General features: G+C 41.5%; 2 protein-coding genes across 2 annotated transcripts; both read left to right on the top strand.

The window, feature by feature from the left end:
* The first annotated feature begins 1,188 nt into the window (after window positions 1-1,188).
* Window positions 1,189-5,415, top strand: mmp9 (matrix metallopeptidase 9). The gene is made up of 13 exons (XM_061058701.1): window positions 1,189-1,505; window positions 1,736-1,974; window positions 2,152-2,300; window positions 2,406-2,534; window positions 2,628-2,801; window positions 2,927-3,100; window positions 3,191-3,364; window positions 3,455-3,610; window positions 3,696-3,897; window positions 3,998-4,137; window positions 4,242-4,392; window positions 4,528-4,631; window positions 4,722-5,415. Exons 1-13 carry the CDS (start codon window positions 1,368-1,370, stop codon window positions 4,844-4,846), a joined length of 2,055 nt encoding a protein of 684 aa, XP_060914684.1. The 5' UTR covers window positions 1,189-1,367; the 3' UTR covers window positions 4,847-5,415.
* A 670-nt stretch (window positions 5,416-6,085) lies between these two features.
* On the top strand, window positions 6,086-18,268 carry LOC132990420 (zinc finger protein 335-like). The gene is made up of 28 exons (XM_061058700.1): window positions 6,086-6,257; window positions 8,104-8,297; window positions 8,425-8,701; window positions 8,796-8,873; window positions 9,064-10,182; window positions 10,287-10,469; window positions 10,578-10,742; window positions 10,857-11,115; window positions 11,213-11,390; window positions 11,485-11,597; window positions 11,707-11,725; window positions 11,904-12,020; window positions 12,241-12,317; window positions 12,552-12,712; window positions 12,813-13,036; window positions 13,152-13,251; window positions 13,337-13,425; window positions 13,524-13,783; window positions 13,919-14,033; window positions 14,130-14,327; window positions 14,626-14,768; window positions 14,886-15,025; window positions 15,124-15,221; window positions 15,353-15,439; window positions 15,779-15,862; window positions 15,948-16,007; window positions 16,920-17,025; window positions 17,581-18,268. The coding sequence occupies exons 2-28, from the start codon at window positions 8,106-8,108 to the stop codon at window positions 17,700-17,702; spliced, it is 4,764 nt and encodes a 1,587-aa protein (XP_060914683.1). The 5' UTR covers window positions 6,086-6,257; window positions 8,104-8,105; the 3' UTR covers window positions 17,703-18,268.
* Window positions 18,269-18,321: the final 53 nt, after the last annotated feature.

Here is an 18,321-nt window from a genome sequence, read left to right as displayed (position 1 = left end):
CCTACCCACAACACCTTGATACTCACAAACCCCAAAATATCATCAAAAAAAAAAAAACATACACACACTGGACCCAGCTGATACTCTGAAAACTTCAGATTTGCCATCAAACAAGTTGTTTCTTAACTAAACAGGAAATGTTTCTTTGTTTTTGACACACGCCTCAAAGTTTCATATAACTCAGATGTGTAAGATAGAAATGTAAGATCCTGCTATAAAGAAATACAGAAGCATCATGTGTAATAGTCATTACTGAATAAGGCGTATACGTCATTGCTAATGAGTTGCCTTATTTTGGGAATAAGGCCAGAGCAGATGTTGCATCAGCAGTCTATTGTGATGATGAAGCTAGTAGTTCCCCAAACTTGTGGCCAACAAAAACACTGTAACAGATCAAATCTAAACACACAGAGATTTCTTAATCCCCTCCTTCGTTAGTCAGATTTAGATGAGTAAACTAAAGGAACAGAGACAACAAAGGGTTGCCATCTGAGAAAATGAAACAATTCACAGCATATTATTTTTCAACCTTTCTGTAAGAAATTACTTTTTGCCCTGACCTACTTTATCTGTTTCCAAATGAGGAACTGTATTTCTATTCAGGAAAAGTGGAACCAAAGTTTTTACAGAATGTCTTGATATCATGAGCATGGGAAAAAAGTGTCTGACTGGGTCCCATGATTAGTGTGTAGTACTCAGGGGAAGATACATACTAAAAAAAAAAGCTTTTTGCATTCATAAAAATGATGACAACAACAATGTTCATCTTAATACTGTGTTAGTACCATTTCCCTTCATATTTAATATCTTTATCTCATTATGAAAATTCTAAAGATAAGAACAACTCCAATATTTATTTACTGTCAATATTTAATGTTGGCTTTCAGGCAGAATGTAACTTTTTTTAACATACGATAAATGCAACAATAATAATTTGTTTTATAATCCGCTGCAACTTCTCACTTAACACTAACCCCCCCTCGAGTTTAAAACATGTCCAAAAAAGGACAACTAGTTAACCATTCATTAGCTGTTAACTTAGTCTAAAAGTGGATATTTTGGAAATTCCCCATTCGCGTTCAAGAAACTTGGTCTGTTGAGAAGTAGGTGGGAGGGTTGAGGTTTGTAGGCGGGGGATGAGGTTAAGTGACTAAGACTTTACGTTGCATAAAAACAAGGTCCACATAGCCAACCGGGACACAGAGCAGAGGTTGCAGTCAAAACACTGAGGAAAGACAACGCTGAAGGAGAAACACTGTTGAACTTCAGCTGAGACGCTTTTCAAGCTTTCTTATCTACCATAGCCCTTGTCACATACAAGGCTATCTGTATTTTTTTCATAGCTGTAGTCTACAGTAGCACTCATCATGAGATACTGTGCTTTCGCTGCATGCTTAATTTTTGGGATAGGCACGCAGGTTGGATGGAGCCTCCCCATCAAGCCTGTCTTTGTCTCCTTCCCAGGAGACCTCGTCAAAAACGTGACTGATACTGAGCTGGCAGAAGTGAGTAGCAGATGGTTCATTTTGTCTAGATAGACATAGATTCCCCAAACAGTGTGCAAGCAAGCTGTGCAGGGATGTCATTATTTAAACAGAAATCCTTGCCTTCATCTTCATGAAAAGAAAAATATGTTTTCAGCTAACTCCAAGCTATATAGGAGGGACAAAAACACTTGCATTTGTTTTCCAAACTTTTACTTCATGAGTACTAATTTTTTGTGTTCTCCTGCCAGAAATATCTGAAGAAATTTGGCTACCTGGAAACACTGCAGCGCAGTGGCTTCCAGTCATTGGTGTCTACCACAAAGGCTTTGAAAAGGATGCAGAGGCAGATGGGACTGGAGGAGACCGGAGAGCTGGATAAAGCCACCCTAGAGGCCATGAAGCATCCTCGCTGTGGGGTTCCTGATGTGGCCAACTACAAAACCTTTGATGGAGACCTGAAATGGGACCATAATGATGTCACCTATAGGTGAGTAGAGAAAGAAATCTCATAAGAGTTGAAGACATTATAATACTTGTGCTCAGTAACACAGTGAAACACATTGAAACGGTACCCATAAGTGTCTTACAGAGAAAAGTCTCTAAATCTCTCAACTTTCTCATTTTAAAGTCTGAAAGCTAAGTGTCACACTACTCTTCTCCACAGGGTCCTCAATTACTCCCCTGACATGGAGAGCTCTCTGATCGATGACGCCTTCGCCAGAGCCTTCAAGGTGTGGAGTGACGTTACCCCCCTGACCTTCACCCGCCTCTTTGACGGAACCGCTGACATCATGGTCTCATTTGGAAAAGCCGGTATGTTATTTTCTTATCTGTGTTGTTGTAACATATTAGCCTTTTTTTTGCTCGGCACTAATAGTGCAAAATAAAATATTGACATGCATTTAATTTTCCCTTCAGACCATGGAGACCCTTACCCCTTTGATGGTAAGGATGGACTTCTGGCTCATGCATATCCCCCTGGTGAGGGCGTGCAGGGCGATGCCCACTTTGATGATGATGAGTACTGGACTTTGGGAACAGGACCAGGTAATGAAAAGACACTCCACCATCAACAATGAATGTGAGGATGTCTCCCCCTAGTGGTTGCTTTATACACTGCATTATTTTCCCCCCACTCAGCTGTGAAGACTCGATATGGCAATGCAGATGGGGCCATGTGCCACTTCCCCTTTTTTTTTGAGGGCAAATCTTACACCACCTGTACCACGGAGGGACGTTCTGACAACCTGCCATGGTGCGCCACCACAGCTGACTATGGCAGAGACAAGAAATACGGCTTCTGCCCAAGTGAACGTAAGCTCTACAATTCTTTCTGTATGGGAAAACACAGGTCAGAGGTCAGCCAGATGATGACCTTTGGGTTGTTTTAGTCATACACACTGGCTTCAGCTCATCCATCCTAATTTTCACCCCGACAGTTCTGTACACATTTGGAGGAAACGCAGATGGAGCAGAGTGTGTACTTCCCTTCGTCTTCCAGGGGAAGGAATATGACAGCTGTACCACAGAGGGCCGCAGTGATGGCTACCGCTGGTGTGCCACCACAGACAATTTTGACAGGGACATAAAATATGGATTCTGTCCAAGTCGTGGTGAGTGACAGGAACCGCAATGAATACTGTGCAAAGCTACCACAATGGCTTGTTTTCTTACTGTTGATTTTATGTCTTTGTTTTGGACAGACACTGCTGTAATCGGCGGTAACTCTGAAGGAGAGCCCTGCCACTTCCCCTTTACGTTCCTGGGTAAACAGTATGACTCCTGCACAAGTGAGGGACGAGGAGATGGCAAGTTGTGGTGCAGTACAACGGATAGCTATGACGACGACAATAAATGGGGCTTCTGTCCTGACCAGGGTAATTAATATAAACATAAAGCAGAGAAGGAAGAGTTGAAATGTAATTATACTTCTAATCAATCAATATTCCTTACTGTTTGTGTTTCAGGTTATAGTCTGTTCTTGGTGGCTGCTCATGAGTTTGGACATGCCCTTGGCCTGGATCACTCCAACATAAGAGAGGCTCTTATGTTCCCCTCATACAGCTATGCGAAAGACTTCACCCTGCATGAGGACGACATTGAAGGCATTCAATATCTCTATGGTGAGGTCATAACAAACAACTTTATAATTCCAAAAAATCAAATGGAAATGTTTAAAATATTTCAACTGACACTATTTGTTTTTAGGAAGCAAAACTGGCCCTGATCCCACCCCACCTCAGCCTGACACCCCCACCACCACCCAATACCCAGACCATGATAAGACTAAGCCCACTGAGGAACCTGAACCCACCACAACACCTGTGGATCCAACCAAAGACGCCTGCAAGATCACCAAATTCGACACCATCACTGTGATTGCTGGAGAGTTACATTTCTTCGAGAATGGGTGAGCAAATCGGTCCAATTTGCCAAGTAATGAAAAATAAAAACAGTGGCAGAAACAAAAACTGGAAGAGTACATGTGTTAATTTCATGTTGGCCAACAGAAATTACTGGAAGATGCCCAGTGGAAGTGAAGGACTACCCAAGGGACCGTTTTCTATTTCTCAGAAGTGGCCGGCTCTCCCAGCTGTTATCGACTCTGCCTTTGAGGATCTTGTGACCAGGAAATTGTATTTCTTCTCAGGTAATGTAACTTCACTGCATAGTACTATAGTAGTATATATGTAACCCATTTCATTCAAGCCAAAAGTGCAGACAATTTTCATAGTGATCATTTTCTTTCTCTAGGAACCAGATTCTGGGTGTATACAGCAAAGAATGTTCTGGGTCCTCGTAGCATTGAGAAGCTCGGCCTCCCCAGCAGCATTCAGAAGGTGGAGGGAGCTCTGCAGAGGGGCAAAGGCAAAGTGCTGATCTTCAGTGGGGAGAACTTCTGGAGGTGGGTTCAAATTTTGCCTTAAACACATTTAGTGTGACTGTTTCTTTGAGAAACATCTAAACATAGTCTTCAAAATATCCCTTTTACTACTTTTAACAACATTTTGTGGTATTGTTTTTTCTATGATCAATACAGGTTTGATGTGAAGGCCCAGAAAATCGACAGAGGGTATCCAAGATACACAGATGCTGTCTTTGGAGGTGTCCCAAATGATGCTCATGATGTATTCATGCACAAAGGTATGCATACACCTGTCAGCTTTTATCAGCATAAATTAGATTGTTGCATTGTAGAATGTTCTTGATTTATTTTCAATATTTCTTCTCTAGGTCACATCTACTTCTGCCGAGATCGCTTCTACTGGCGTATGAACTCCCGCAGGCAAGTGGACCGTGTTGGCTACGTGAAATATGACCTCCTCAAGTGCTCTGATCATTCTCTGACTCAGTACTGAGTACAACACACAGGGAAGAAGTAGAAATAATGTGGGAGCACCTATTTTCTCTTACGTGCAGGTGTCAAGGAGAATGTAATGCAGTATTTGTTTATAGCGACTGGTGTATGATGTGTGTGCTTTTTGGGATGCAAATAATTGGCCTTCAGAGATGTTGGCTATAACTAAAGAAAAGGCCCAAAAGGAAGCGAAGCAAATTAAGATCTCTGGCCCTTTGACAAAAAATCTGTGAACTATAGTGGTCTAGAATTCCACATCCATATGAAATATTCTCAAAAGCTGTCTGGGTCAATCTCCAGTGTTTCTTTTTTTAAATAAGTCTGACCGGATCAGACTATCAACAGTATTTGATTTTTTAAAAGTATTTATAACAATATCTAACATTATTTTTTCATGTGTCCTAAAGCTTGTTTGTTTTGTATAGTTCAATGTGTTTTTTCTCGAATGGCTTCAGGGCCAATTACTTGCACTGGAAGACAATGCATGTCTCCTTCACTGAAATTATTTATTAGACTTATATTTTGTATTAAATCTTAATTTTCAATGCAATAAACATTCTGTGAGAACTACCTGTTTTTGTCACATGTCTCTATCATGCACCTAACCACCTGATAAACTAACATACATAGCCTAATGGGTCATTTAACACTGAGATGCCTCCTTTGAGTCACAACAGTGGGAACATATGTGTAGAAGTCCCGTCTTTGGCTGCAGAAATATAATGTCAGTACTTTCTGCTCTATCAAATAACCCCGTCAGATTTAATATGCAAAGGCCCATTTAATATCAACTGTCATGTAGATCTGTGAGAAATTATTTTAAGGTATCATATAGCCTAACTTTTATGCTTTTTCTCCTTTTAGTAGTTTTATTGTATCAAGTGAAGTACAATTTAAAGTCATTTAAGAAAACAACAAATTAAGGAAATTAATTTAAGATTCCACTATTGTGAGCAAAGAATTTGGCTTTACATAAAATTACATTACAATATATTTCATCAATTTTGTTGATAAAAGATCATCCTAAATGTTAAATTGTTTTCAGAGAGAAGCTTGAAACAGCGGCCCACTTGAGTGCATATCCCTCCGCGTCCAGTTGCGTAATGCGTCTTCCTCTAAAAACAATAGTCCACTTAATGACAATAAATACTCCGTTTACCAATAATAAGTGGAAAAATACCTGATATTTTCACAAGTTAATAAAATAATTCATATCGACTTATATATCCATGTTTTATAGCACGACGGCCCATATTTCAACAAAAATAATAAATTAGATCCGGTTGCACGGACAGGAAGCAAGGAGAATCTCATGGCGCCCGACTAGAAAGAAGTAACAATTATCGGTTGCTTATTTCTGTTCGATTTAGCGCGTCTTTACGAACGGATACCTTTCTACTCGAAGTTGCAAGGTAAGATAAAAATGTGGCGATTGTAGAGCAGCAGACGGAAAATGTTTTCATTTTCTTCAGGGAGAGCATTTGGGCGGTCTGCCGCGGCTGAGGCCCTCGAGGTCCCCAGTAGAGCTTTCAGAACGCCTGAGTGGAAAAGGAGGTTGCCTGGTGTAAAATGGCGACGCCGAGCAGGCAGGATGAAGGACAGCTAGGCCCATAGCTAGTAGACGGCTAAAAACCTACAGTCACGTTGTTTTAGACGCTGCTCAGTCTGATATGTTGACTTGGTGATATCAAAACATGTTGGATATTTAAACGCACATGTCCGTTCAATCACCAAAACACTGTTATTGTTTTAATGTTAAGAATCTGATAATTGGTTTACAAGCTGTAAACTAAAATACCGAGCTAAGCTAAGTTAGCTGTTTTGGTTTGACGACACCCCCAAGTAACCTACAACAACTTTTTAAACACTTAACTTCTCAATGCTTAAGTTATTTCACAATTTTAGTTTTGTCGTCACTGTTTCAAGAGTAGAAACATTTACATACGAGCTGAATGTGACGACCTTGCAGGTGTGTAAACACGTAAGAAGCTTAAGACTTAGACTTTGGCAAAGGTTACACTAAGAACTCATTGAGCTGTTGTGTTTACTGTTTGTCTGAAACCAACCACTTTCTCTACAATGAGAAGCAAAACACTAAATAATTTAAATCAAGAAACCACGGTAGATTATCCACAGCCATCAGGTGTAGAGGAGTTTAAGTATGAAATTACACAATTTGACTAATCCTGTTGAAGTGGAAGTAAAATGGTACTAGTGTAAATAGTTTTTTTTACCTTCCACTACTGGCTGATAACATTGCAGACTAAGACTTTTGAAATTTTGTTCCCATTTGGTACAAGTAATGTTTCATTCTCATATAAGTATCAACTGAACAATCTAATCCACAAAAAAAAATAGTAGGGGTTGGTTGTTTATTTCATTGTTGTCATAACCAACCTTAAAGTCATTTTTATTTCATAATCTCTTGATCCCTTTCCTAACAATTCAACATACTCACTGCCTTCGTTGAGATGGATATTCAAACTACTTGTTTTTTGTGTCCAGGATGTCTGCAAGTTTCTATCTTGTGACAAATTAGCTGTATGTGAAAGATCTCCATTTGCTCCAACCCTCCCTACTACACTTCTACAAGCAACGAAACTGTCCTACAACAAGTTATCAAGGAACATTCGTGTTTTCTTAATAAACTATTTTCAAACAAATTTATCAACAATGTCACCCCTGAATCTCTTTCCAGATCTGTTTGAACACAGGACAGTAACAGAGTAACAAGAAGCATGGTGAATGGAAACATACACATGTGTAGATCAACAGTTAGACAATCAGCTTTCTCCTTTAAAGGATGTAAACTCTGGAACACATTAAAACAATATTAATCCCAGAATTAAAACTTTCAAAACAACAAAGGTGAACTCTGGCTAAAAGTTAACCAGAGCACTACACACTTCTGAATTGTATTGTACATTTCTGTTTGTATTGTTTTATCAAATTTGTGTATTGCCATATTGTGGTATATGTATATTAATGTATCCCAATAAAGTGTTTAATGTGGTTTTATGTCATTGAATGTTGTATATTTTATTCACAGTAGCTAGAGTAGCTATGAACTCTCAGTACATCAGTTTTATGTTTTGTATTGAAACAATGTTAAATTGCATCATCCTTCATCAATATAAATAAATTCAACTGGATATAAGATGTGTTCATCTTTCTGGTTACTTAAAACAGTAAAATGTATCCCATAAAGATGCATCTTAAAATTTGTTACAGAGTTAACGTTTTCTTTTCTTTTGATAGTTATGGACTCTGAAGAGAACGAGGTGGAGAGCAGCAGTGATGCAGGTCCGTCAGGCATGGAGGAGCCGTCTGAAAGCGGTATGGGTGTGGAGTCATCAGAGGCCATGTCTGCAGACAGCAGTGATGCTGCTGCCTCTCATAATCAGGCCCCAGAGTCTGACTGCCATGTGGGACAGAGCTCAGAAGGACTTGTGGTAAGCTTTTTGACTTGGAAAACAGAATCATTATATGCATTTTGATGACTTTTCTGAATTAAAAAAAACAAAAAACAAACACAAAAAGTCATCCTAAAGTTTTTTTTTCTTGCCCGTCTCTACCTAGGTGTTCATCCCAGAGACCAGCTCCAGTACCGATGTCAGAGTTTCATCAGTCCACCTCCCGGACTCCTCCTCAGTGGCCCAGTCCACCAGCGTGTCCAGTGTCTCCACAGTGACTCAGTCAGTGCTGGTGTCTGGGTCAGCTCAAGTGCTGGTCCACTCCAGTGCTGTGTCTGAGGGAGCCATGATGGTTTCTGACTCAACTGCTTCTACCTCGTCAGACCTGGGTTCTGCCATCGACAAGATCATAGAGTCCACCATCGGCCCTGACATCATGAATGGTATTGCAACTGTACTTGCTTTGAGGTTTTGTCAGTATGATTACTTTGCAATGAAAAGGCAGATATCTGATCCTGTCTATTGTTCTTCTGTTAGGTTGCATAGCTGTGACCAGTGCAGAGGATGGAGGCGCAGAAACAACCCAGTATCTGATATTACAAGGACCGGATGACGGTAAGTGTAGACATTAATCTGCATAGTCTGGTGGAAATCTACTCCGACTGTATTTGTCTTGAAAGAGAAAACAATCAACCTTTCCTTGTCAAATTTTGTGAACAAACTTTATTTTATTGTAGAGTTAGCTCATTTTAATAGATGACTGTGAAGACCTAATCAGTCTACATTCATTTTTTTTCTCTAAAAGGTGCTCCTATGGTAGCCCAGATGTCATCTTCGGCCCTCTCTGATCGTATAGCCATAGAAGCTCTCACAGAAGGCCCCACATCCACATGTGACCAGGGAGACCTTCAGGGCAACCTCGAACCGGACCAGCCCGACGATCAGCCCGGTCACTCAGGGTACCCAGAGCAGAGCAGCAGTCAACCTGACCAGCCTCAGCACTCTCATCCCTCCCAGTACCTCCCAGATGGTCCAGACCAGACTGGGGAGTCTTCATCTTCCTATGTGGAGTGCTCAAGCGAGGAACCAGACCAGACTCGCTCTCACTCAGGTTTCCCGGACTACAGCGGCGACAACAGTGACCAGGACCTGCCTGGATATGTGGAATGCAGCGGGGCGGACTCAAACCCCATCAGTCGGGGACACTATGTCGTGGAGTGCAGCGCTGGTTATCTGGAGTGTGCGGTGGATGATGGAGAGCGGCCCCATCATTCACGAAGTTACATTGACAGCAGCGCAGATCACCGGGCCCAGACAAGTCGGCAGTATGGGGCTGAGTACGGAGCAGGTTGTGTTGCGGCTGCAGACTCTGAGCAACCAGGTTGTTCTCAGTATGTAGCAAGAGACGTTGATGAAGACGATGAGCAGAACCAGGATCCGGATCAGCCGCAGCACTCGCAGCAGCAGCCCCAACACTCATGTTACTTGGAGAGCAGCAATGGCCCAGAGGCCTCTCTCTATAATGATGACAGCTCATCTTCAGACCTCCCTCTGGCAGACACGGCAGGTTCAGGTGGGCTTCCTGAGGCGCTGGAGTGCAGCGAGAGCCAGTCTGGGCCCTTCATCAGCAGCAGCGGGACTTACACTTCTAATCCAGAGCCTGAGCTGGCCCACCAGTGTTCACCCAGACAAGAGGAGCCCCAAGGCTCCCAGGGGCCTCAAGATGAATCTGGGATGGTTGGGGAGATGGATACATCAACTTTGGAAGATGGTCCAGGAGAAAGGGCGCCAAACCTGGCAGAGTTGGAAGAGATGATGGAAGTTGTGATTGTGCAGCAGTTCAAGTGTAAGATGTGTCCATACAAGAGTGCCTCCAAAGACACGCTTATTAACCACATGAGAGACAAACACTTCAAACAAGCAGGTACGCAGTATGATTTATGTATCACAAAGGTGAATTACTTTGACTGTGATTTTTAAGAATTCTTACATTTTTGTGCTTTTTTGTGCTTCATATCTGGTTCACAGGGGAGATGCCAAAGAAGCGTAAACGTGGACGACCTCCAAAGAGTGAGACGTTGGCCCGTCGCAACCTAGAGAGGAAGGAAGCCGAAGAGAAGAGGGCAGCAAAGGTGAAGGCTGCCGAGCCGCAACAAGCAGAACAAGAGGAGGATGATATTGTTGATGCTGGTGCTATTGATGATCCTGAAGGTCAGGGAGGAAGATCACTCATAAATATTCACACCTGTTCTCAGTGAATCTGTCAAAGCATAGTAATCATTCATTTATCCCTTTCCCTCCTCATTTGTGTATCCACAGAGGATAGTGATTACAACCCAGCAGATGAGGATAACAATGGAAGGCCGCCTGTCATTCAGAAGAAGCCTGCTCCTCCTATCTCTTCCTCCACTCAAGGTCGTCCTCGACGTAAAGTTGGACGTCCAAGGAAGTACAGCCTTTTAGGGGAAAGCTACAGCGGCAAAGGTGAGAGCAAGATAAACAGACTTTCATGTCACAGAAATACTGCCTACATCACAAGCCTTGGCAACACCTCATGTTCCTGTGCTTTATTCTTCTCTTCTAATATGTTAATTACAGAAGCAGAGAGTATCGCTAAAAAGCCCAGAGTTAGCACAGATGCTTGTGCATCTGAAGAAGCAAGCTCTTCTGGGTTAAACAACGACCCCGCTATGGTGACTGATGGTGACCCAGCAGAGGCAGCAATAAGCCAATCAGACTCTGAGAACAAAGACCCTTCATCCAACACCCAGCCCGAGGAGGAGTTCTTCCCAAGGAAACGTGGCCGACCATCCAAACGTTTTCTCCGCAAGAAATATAAGAAGTATTTAAATCGAAAGTACGTATCGTGTAAGTGAAGTTTGAAAAAAAAAAAAAAAAGTATTACACAACCTTCACCACATGCGTCTTGCCTTTTTCTCTTCTTGATCATTCAGTCGTTACTATAAATCCCTCAAACCACTCCTGAGACCTCACAACTGCTGGATCTGCGGCTCTCGCTTCCTCACTCAGGAAGATTTGCGCTTTCATGTTGATTCTCACGAAGGCAACGACCCGGAGCTCTTCAAGTGCCTCCAGTGTAACTATCGCTGCAAGCGCTGGTCCTCACTCAAGGTCAGAGGGAATAAAAGAGGTTACAACATTCATGTTAAACTCAGTCTCTATGCCAGTTTACAAAGTGTCCTAAATGTCTTTCTTTGTTTTGCAGGAACACATGTTCAATCACGAGGGCACCAAGCCATTTAAATGTGAGGAGTGTGATTACACCAGTGTCTACAAGAAAGATGTCCTTCGCCACTCAGCAGTCCACAACAAAGACAAGTAAGTTGCTCAGACTGTAACAAAAAAACCCATTATAGACATTTCAAGTAAAGAAGCCTTTTAGAGGTTTTAAACATTTTAATGATTTTTTTCCTCTTTCCCTCTGCAGGAAAAGAAAGACAGAGACGGTAAGACATCTTCGAATGATAGTTAAATGTTTATTTACATGTTAATGGAATGATATTATTCATTATGATATAATGCATGTATAAATGTTGTAGCAAAGGTTACTCTAGTCTCTCTTTGGTGTGTGGAGGTCAAGCCACTTTGACTTCTGACTTTATGCCTCTTTTGCTTTTCTTGCAGGTACCGAAAGTGTCGGAGTTCCTCTGCCCTGTGTGTCACAGGGTGTACCCCATGCAGAAGAGACTGACCCAGCATATGAAGACCCACAGCTCAGAGAAACCACACATGTGTGATAAGGTCAGATAACAATGATTGAACCCTTAAGGGATCTCATATACATATTGTGGTTGTATGTCCCTTTCTTTTTCAATGCCTAATTTACAGGTTTAATAGAGCAATATGTTGCGTAACAATAATTTGCATGACCTTGAAAACCGAATCATGAAAGTGACACAAAATTTACAAAATGTAGAAGTTCTGTAGAGCTCCTCCTGAATATACCCTTCTGTCTTTGCAGTGTGGAAAGTCCTTCAAGAAACGGTACACATTCAAGATGCACCTACTGACACACATCCTGACCCTTGGAGACAGCAAGTCAGTGTTTATAATTTATTCCACTTCTTTTTTAATTTATTAGTCTATATTTCAAAAACATGGGGGTATCAGAACATGAGCTGAAACACTCGTCAGCTTACTCGTCATTGGTCTTTTAGTTTGTTGTTATAGTAACGATGAGATCAGAGAACCTTTATTGATCCCCCATTAGGGAAGAATCTGTTTTCCTAGTTGACATCACAACAAATAACTCTTGGATGTGCATTCTGCTAGGTTCAAGTGTGAATTTTGCGATTACACATGTGACAACAAGAAGTTGCTGCTCAACCATCAGCTGTCTCACACCAACGACCGGCCCTTCAAGTGTGACTACTGTAAATACTCCACCTCTAAAGAGGAGTTCTTGGTGTCCCACCTGGCCATCAAACACACAGGTATCCTTACGTTTATTTCATCTGAGCATGCTTTTATATTCACCTGATGAATGCTATACTGTACATTACTTACGAAACAGAGTATTATTGATCTCTTTAGGTGAGAAGCCTTTCTCCTGTGAGATGTGTCACTTCACGACCAAGCACAGGAAGAACCTGCGTCTACATGTGCATTGTCGCCACCCTGAGGCGTTTGAGGAGTGGTCAGTGTCTCACCCTGAGGAGCCTATCAGGAGGCGGCGCAGACCCTTTTTCACCCTGCAGCAGATAGAGCAATTTAAACAACAACAACATGATGACAAACAAGGCTTACAGAACACCATTGTGAGTAATTATAATCACAGACTCATTTTAAGTGAATCCTAGCAGGTTTATCTCTTTTGGCTTTTAGAGATGATACTCTGATAATTGTTGTTTTTTTTTTACACTCCCTTATTAGGTTGCTGTGGATTCTGCAACACTTCAAGCCATGCAGGGTATGGAAAATGCGTCAGTGTCCCAGGATGCATTGGGAAACACTACCATCATCTACGAACAAGGTCAGTCCTCTTATCATTTGGGAGGTATTGTCAGTATTTTCTGTGGTGTATGTCGCAGATTGTGACTTCTTCGTCTGCTCCTCAGCTGAATCCAGTGATCTCTCTGCCCAGAACGCCCTTGATCTACTTTTGAATATGAGCAATGCTCGGGAACTGGTTGGAAACAGCTTGCAGGTTTGTTCAGAAATGTCACTTTACATAGCCATTGATGTGAAGCATGCCAGCAATTTGGATATAAGACAAAAATGTGTTTAAACTCAATGAATTTACAGGTGGCAGTGCTGAAGTCTGAAGGCAAAGCTCTGGAAAAGGGCACGTGGAGCACAGTCACTTCAGCACCAGGCCAGACACAAAAGGTTGTGACCTTCCATGTGTCTGAGGATGGAGAGACGGTGCTGCAAGAGGCCTACGAGGCAGCCACCTCTGAAACAGGAGAGCTCACCCAGATCGCCATAGAAGCCTATGAAGGTGGAGGAGAGTTTAGTGTGGTGGAACAGGCTGCTGAATCAGAGAATCAGAGCCCTGAATACAGGTAAAGCTACACACAGTCTGATTTTTCTCTCTGATGAGAAGGAACACATTTTTTATAGCCATTTTCACTTTATTTATAATGGTATTTCATTTCATATTTTTTGACCTGTCACCAAATTCTGTGATGTCTTTTCAGTAATGATGAGAGCAGTCCCTCTCAGGCTGCAGAAATCTCTGGTTCAGAGAGCATAAAAAGCGACAAGTTCTACCTTTCTTCAGCCCTGCCTGACGGTGTTTTGCAACAGGTGGAGGTAACTGTGATAGTAACTCTAACAGGTTTTTGTTTTCATTCTTATAGATCTGTCAGCTCATTTAGTATTTAATCCTCTATGACTTTCCACCCCCAGCTGAGCAGTGAAGCTCCAGCCTCGCCCTCTGCTCTGAGCTCTCCTGGTCTGAGCACTAAGAGGTTTTCCTGTCGAATATGCATGGAGTCTTTCCACGGGCGCTCAGACATGGAGAACCACAAGAGGGCGCACTTGGATCCCAACACCTTCAAGTGTCCTGATTGTGACTTCACCTCCAGTTCCTGGTCTGAGGTTAAGGTGAGTTGCTAAATTGTGCACTCATTTATTTACATTTTTAATTCCTCACAAAAGAATCTGTTTCTGTTGGAAAGGCTCAGAAAACAATCGTCATCTGAAGCTATGAGCTGCCAAAAATTGACCCGAGATATTTTATATAGAATATTCAACAGCTCACTAAATAGAGACACACTTATCCACCCTGTTATTTCTTAGTCTAGTTTTTTCCAAAGCCTTTCTTTTTGATCCGTTCTTTTGACTCTGACTGTTTCTAAATGTAGTTCGTATTTAGACTTTACATCATGTCTTTTTGTCTTAGACTCACATGGGACAGCATTCCTATCTGCGGCCTCACAAGTGTCCAAACTGTAGCTTTGCCTCCAAGAACAAGAAAGATCTGCGCAGACACATGATGACCCACACTAATGAGAAACCATTTTCTTGCAAACTTTGTGGACAAAGGTAAGACACAAATAATTGTCGGTCAGAAAACGTTATGCAACTTATCTGCACACACGAGACTGCAAAGTGTTAATGAAGAACTGTCGACATTGAGTGTATTTTAACCCAACATCTCAGGTTTAATCGTAACGGCCATCTAAAGTTTCACATGGAGCGTCTCCACAATCAGGATCATCCCACTCGCAAGGGCCGGAACCCTAACGCTCAGCAGACTATCATAGTCAACAGTGATGAGGAGGCGCTGGCCACACTACAGTGTAAGAAACACACCAACAGACCTGCAGCAGATGTTGTAGTAAATGGTGTCATTCAGTGTGAAATAAAAATAATGTATGTATATGTGTGTGTCTATCAGCCCTGCAGGGACATCAGACAGTGATCACACCAGAGCGGTTGCAGGCCCTGGGTCAGGATCACATCATCGTAGCTCAAGAACAGGCGCTATCAGATCAGGTACCCGGGTTTACACCATAAATACTTCTTACTGAACAGAATAGTCTCAAAACGTCTTTTTTTTAGATAAAAAAAAGTAATAAATCCTCTCTTTTTTTACAACTAAATGTATTCTTGTTTACATTGAAAAGGAGGATGGCACATACATCCAGCAGATAACCACCATCGACGGACAAACAGTTCAACACCTGATGACAGGAGACAACCAGGTGACTGAGGTAATCCTGTACATTTGACCTCTACATGTTGCAATGTACATGACCAGGATTGAATGTCAAAACAAATATGCATAGCGCATTTATTATAAAATTTCAAACCATTATTTAAGCCTCCAAAATCATTGAGGTTTCCTCATTTTCAATGATGTTGAGATACAAAGAAAGGATGATTCTCAGTAAAAACAATAACACACTGTGATGAAGGGCTTTGAGAGCATTGTCATCATTTGTCAGAGAGCAGAACAAGTTTCAATCTTGAGAGTGTGTTGTAAATGATTCCACGTTTCTGGAGCTTTGTGTGCTTTGGTCTTATCTTATTTCTCACTTGTCCTGTTTCAGGTTCAGTATATCATCTCACAGGATGGAGTGCAGCACTTGATCCCTCAGGAGTATGTGGTTGTAGCTGACGGGAACCACATACAGGTCCGTGCCCTACCTTAAAAGAGGTTATGATGAGTAGATGCTGCATTTTAAGGTATCTGGTTCTAACTGCTTTTCTGATCCTCAGATGCCAGATGGGCAGATCATCCAGTATGAGAGTGAAGGAGCTTTTTTGTCTGAGCAGCAGGTGAGGCAGATATTCCTCATATAGACAGTCTTCAGTTAGAGAATGAGCGGGTTTTGACCAAACCCTGTATACAAACATGGACAGCACAACCATTCCCCCGGAAGTGAATCCAAAATATTTTCCGCATAGTCTAGTGGTTATGTCAGGGGCCCCATGTGCAGAGGCTAAAGTTATTGCCCCAGCGGCAGTGGGTTCGAATCTCACCTGTTCCGATTACTACATGTTGTCCCCCACTCTCTCCTCCCAACATTTCTTGTCTCTCTTCAGCTGTCCTATCTAATAAAGGCAAAATGGCCCCAAAAATATATTTAAAAAAAAAGGAAAGGTATATTTTCAGCTCCCTCAAATACATTTTTCTTAAACATATTTCTGTCATTATAGTTCCTTCTTATCATGCTGATGTATATCCTAGTTTCCATTTTCAAAGAGCAGATGTTACATCATGATTGACAGCTCTGCTGACAAATGAGACTCCTCCTGTAACGCACACTATCACAAGAGTCCAAAATAACTTTCCATAACCATAGGTGTTGTGTTGGTCTGCTTTAAGCAACACAAGAATCTGTATTGCTGTGGTCTGTATCGACCTGAAAGATATTGGCCATGCTTTTGGTAAATACTTAATGTGCTTTGGGTAGCGTAAAGGGGCAGGACATGAAATCTGTGGCTCCACCAACCAGATGCCCTCTGTGAGTGTCCTGGATCAAAATGTCATCACCTGCCAAATGTGGCACAATCTGTCACCGGGAATTTTTTGCTTCATATTTGTACAAGGGGAAGAGATGGAGACCCGTCCATATTTATATACAGTAAATGGTTATGACAAAATGAGCCATAATCTGATATGCTTTTCATTGACAGAAGTGTGTTTTACCAAAACCTTGTTTTTCTATGTTTTGTACGTGTGTTCAGATTGCTGTAAGTCATGATGGTCACATCCAGTATTTACCGGTTAGCTCGGAGCAACAAGTCGTGAATGCTGAGGATCTGGAAGCTGTTGCCCACTCTGCCGTCACAGGTTGGCTCTCTTAGGGAACAGAGCATGTCTCTAATTAATTTCATCCTCCAATACGCTGTTTGATTGCTGACACTTAGCAAATTCATTCCAAACGATGATGATTACTGTGCATGTTGATTTTATCAAAATTACCGCATGTGATTCTAAGTTTATAAATTATCTTTTAACTTTCGAGTACTTCATGTCACTGTTCAAATCTGTCGGAGACATCATAAGTCTTTTTAATTTTAAGTAACTAGTTAAAGTGTTTTGTAATACATCATGCTGTTGCTATAGAGAGTAGGGGCCATTTTGAAAATGTTCGAATACACATCTGAAGGTTCGCAGTCTGAAATCATTAAATTAATTTTGCTGACTAAATGTCATTTGGCTCTTTGATGGAATAGAGAGGTTGCTCTGTGCTGGCTGACTCAGGGGCTTAAACATACCAAACCACATGTGTGGTTCAGTGGATGACTAGTTCAAGTGCCTTTCCCATCCGTTATGAATGACCATAAGCTTTGTATTACCATAAAAATAATGTCAAATCAGACTCAATGATTTTTTCTTTTGCAGCAGTAGCAGACGCAGCCATGGGGCAGACCCAGGCAGTCTACACTGAAGCTACACCTGAACAGCTGGAGCAGCTGCAACAACAAGGCATCCACTATGATGTCATTACCTTCACCGAGGACTAGAAAGCTTTCTGAGACTGCCTTGGTGAAAACCAACCACTTTGAGCTGACAAGTACAAAGACCTCAACTTACTTATGCATTCAGCTGATCTAAAAATATTTTCTCCTCCACTATTTAACCCGTGCAGTGACACTGCTCAATGAAATCAAAGCATTTTGTAAATTCAAATGATTGCACCCATTGCTTCAGGGGCTGATCACTCTCAGTTTAAGTAAGGTTAGTCTGTTTTTGTCAATAATAATTATGATTCATGTTAACGTGCCTCAACTGCACCATTTGCAAGACAATGAAATCAAAGGAAAATTTAAAGGCTTACGTCATGTTATGCAGAGTGTCCAAATGAAAATGTATTTGTTTGAATGGGGTGAAATGAAAGGGAAGTCTTAATTCCTGATCTGTGATGACTTGTGTTTATTGTATGAATGCCACAACATTGTATTTACTAAATATTGATCTGTACATATCTTTTGACTTCGTCCTTGTTCCATGATGGGGGATCTGTGTTGATTTGGTGACTAGGAAATGTTTAATAAGCTGAAAGCTGACACCAAATAAATCACTTTGTGTATCCTTGTGTATTTTTTTTCTTGTCCACATAGAAATGTCATTATTTTTTATACA

This window comes from Labrus mixtus, chromosome 15 (genome assembly GCF_963584025.1).
Source record: "Labrus mixtus chromosome 15, fLabMix1.1, whole genome shotgun sequence".
Lineage (NCBI taxonomy): Eukaryota > Metazoa > Chordata > Actinopteri > Labriformes > Labridae > Labrus > Labrus mixtus.
This window is presented reverse-complemented; position numbering and strand designations above follow the sequence as displayed.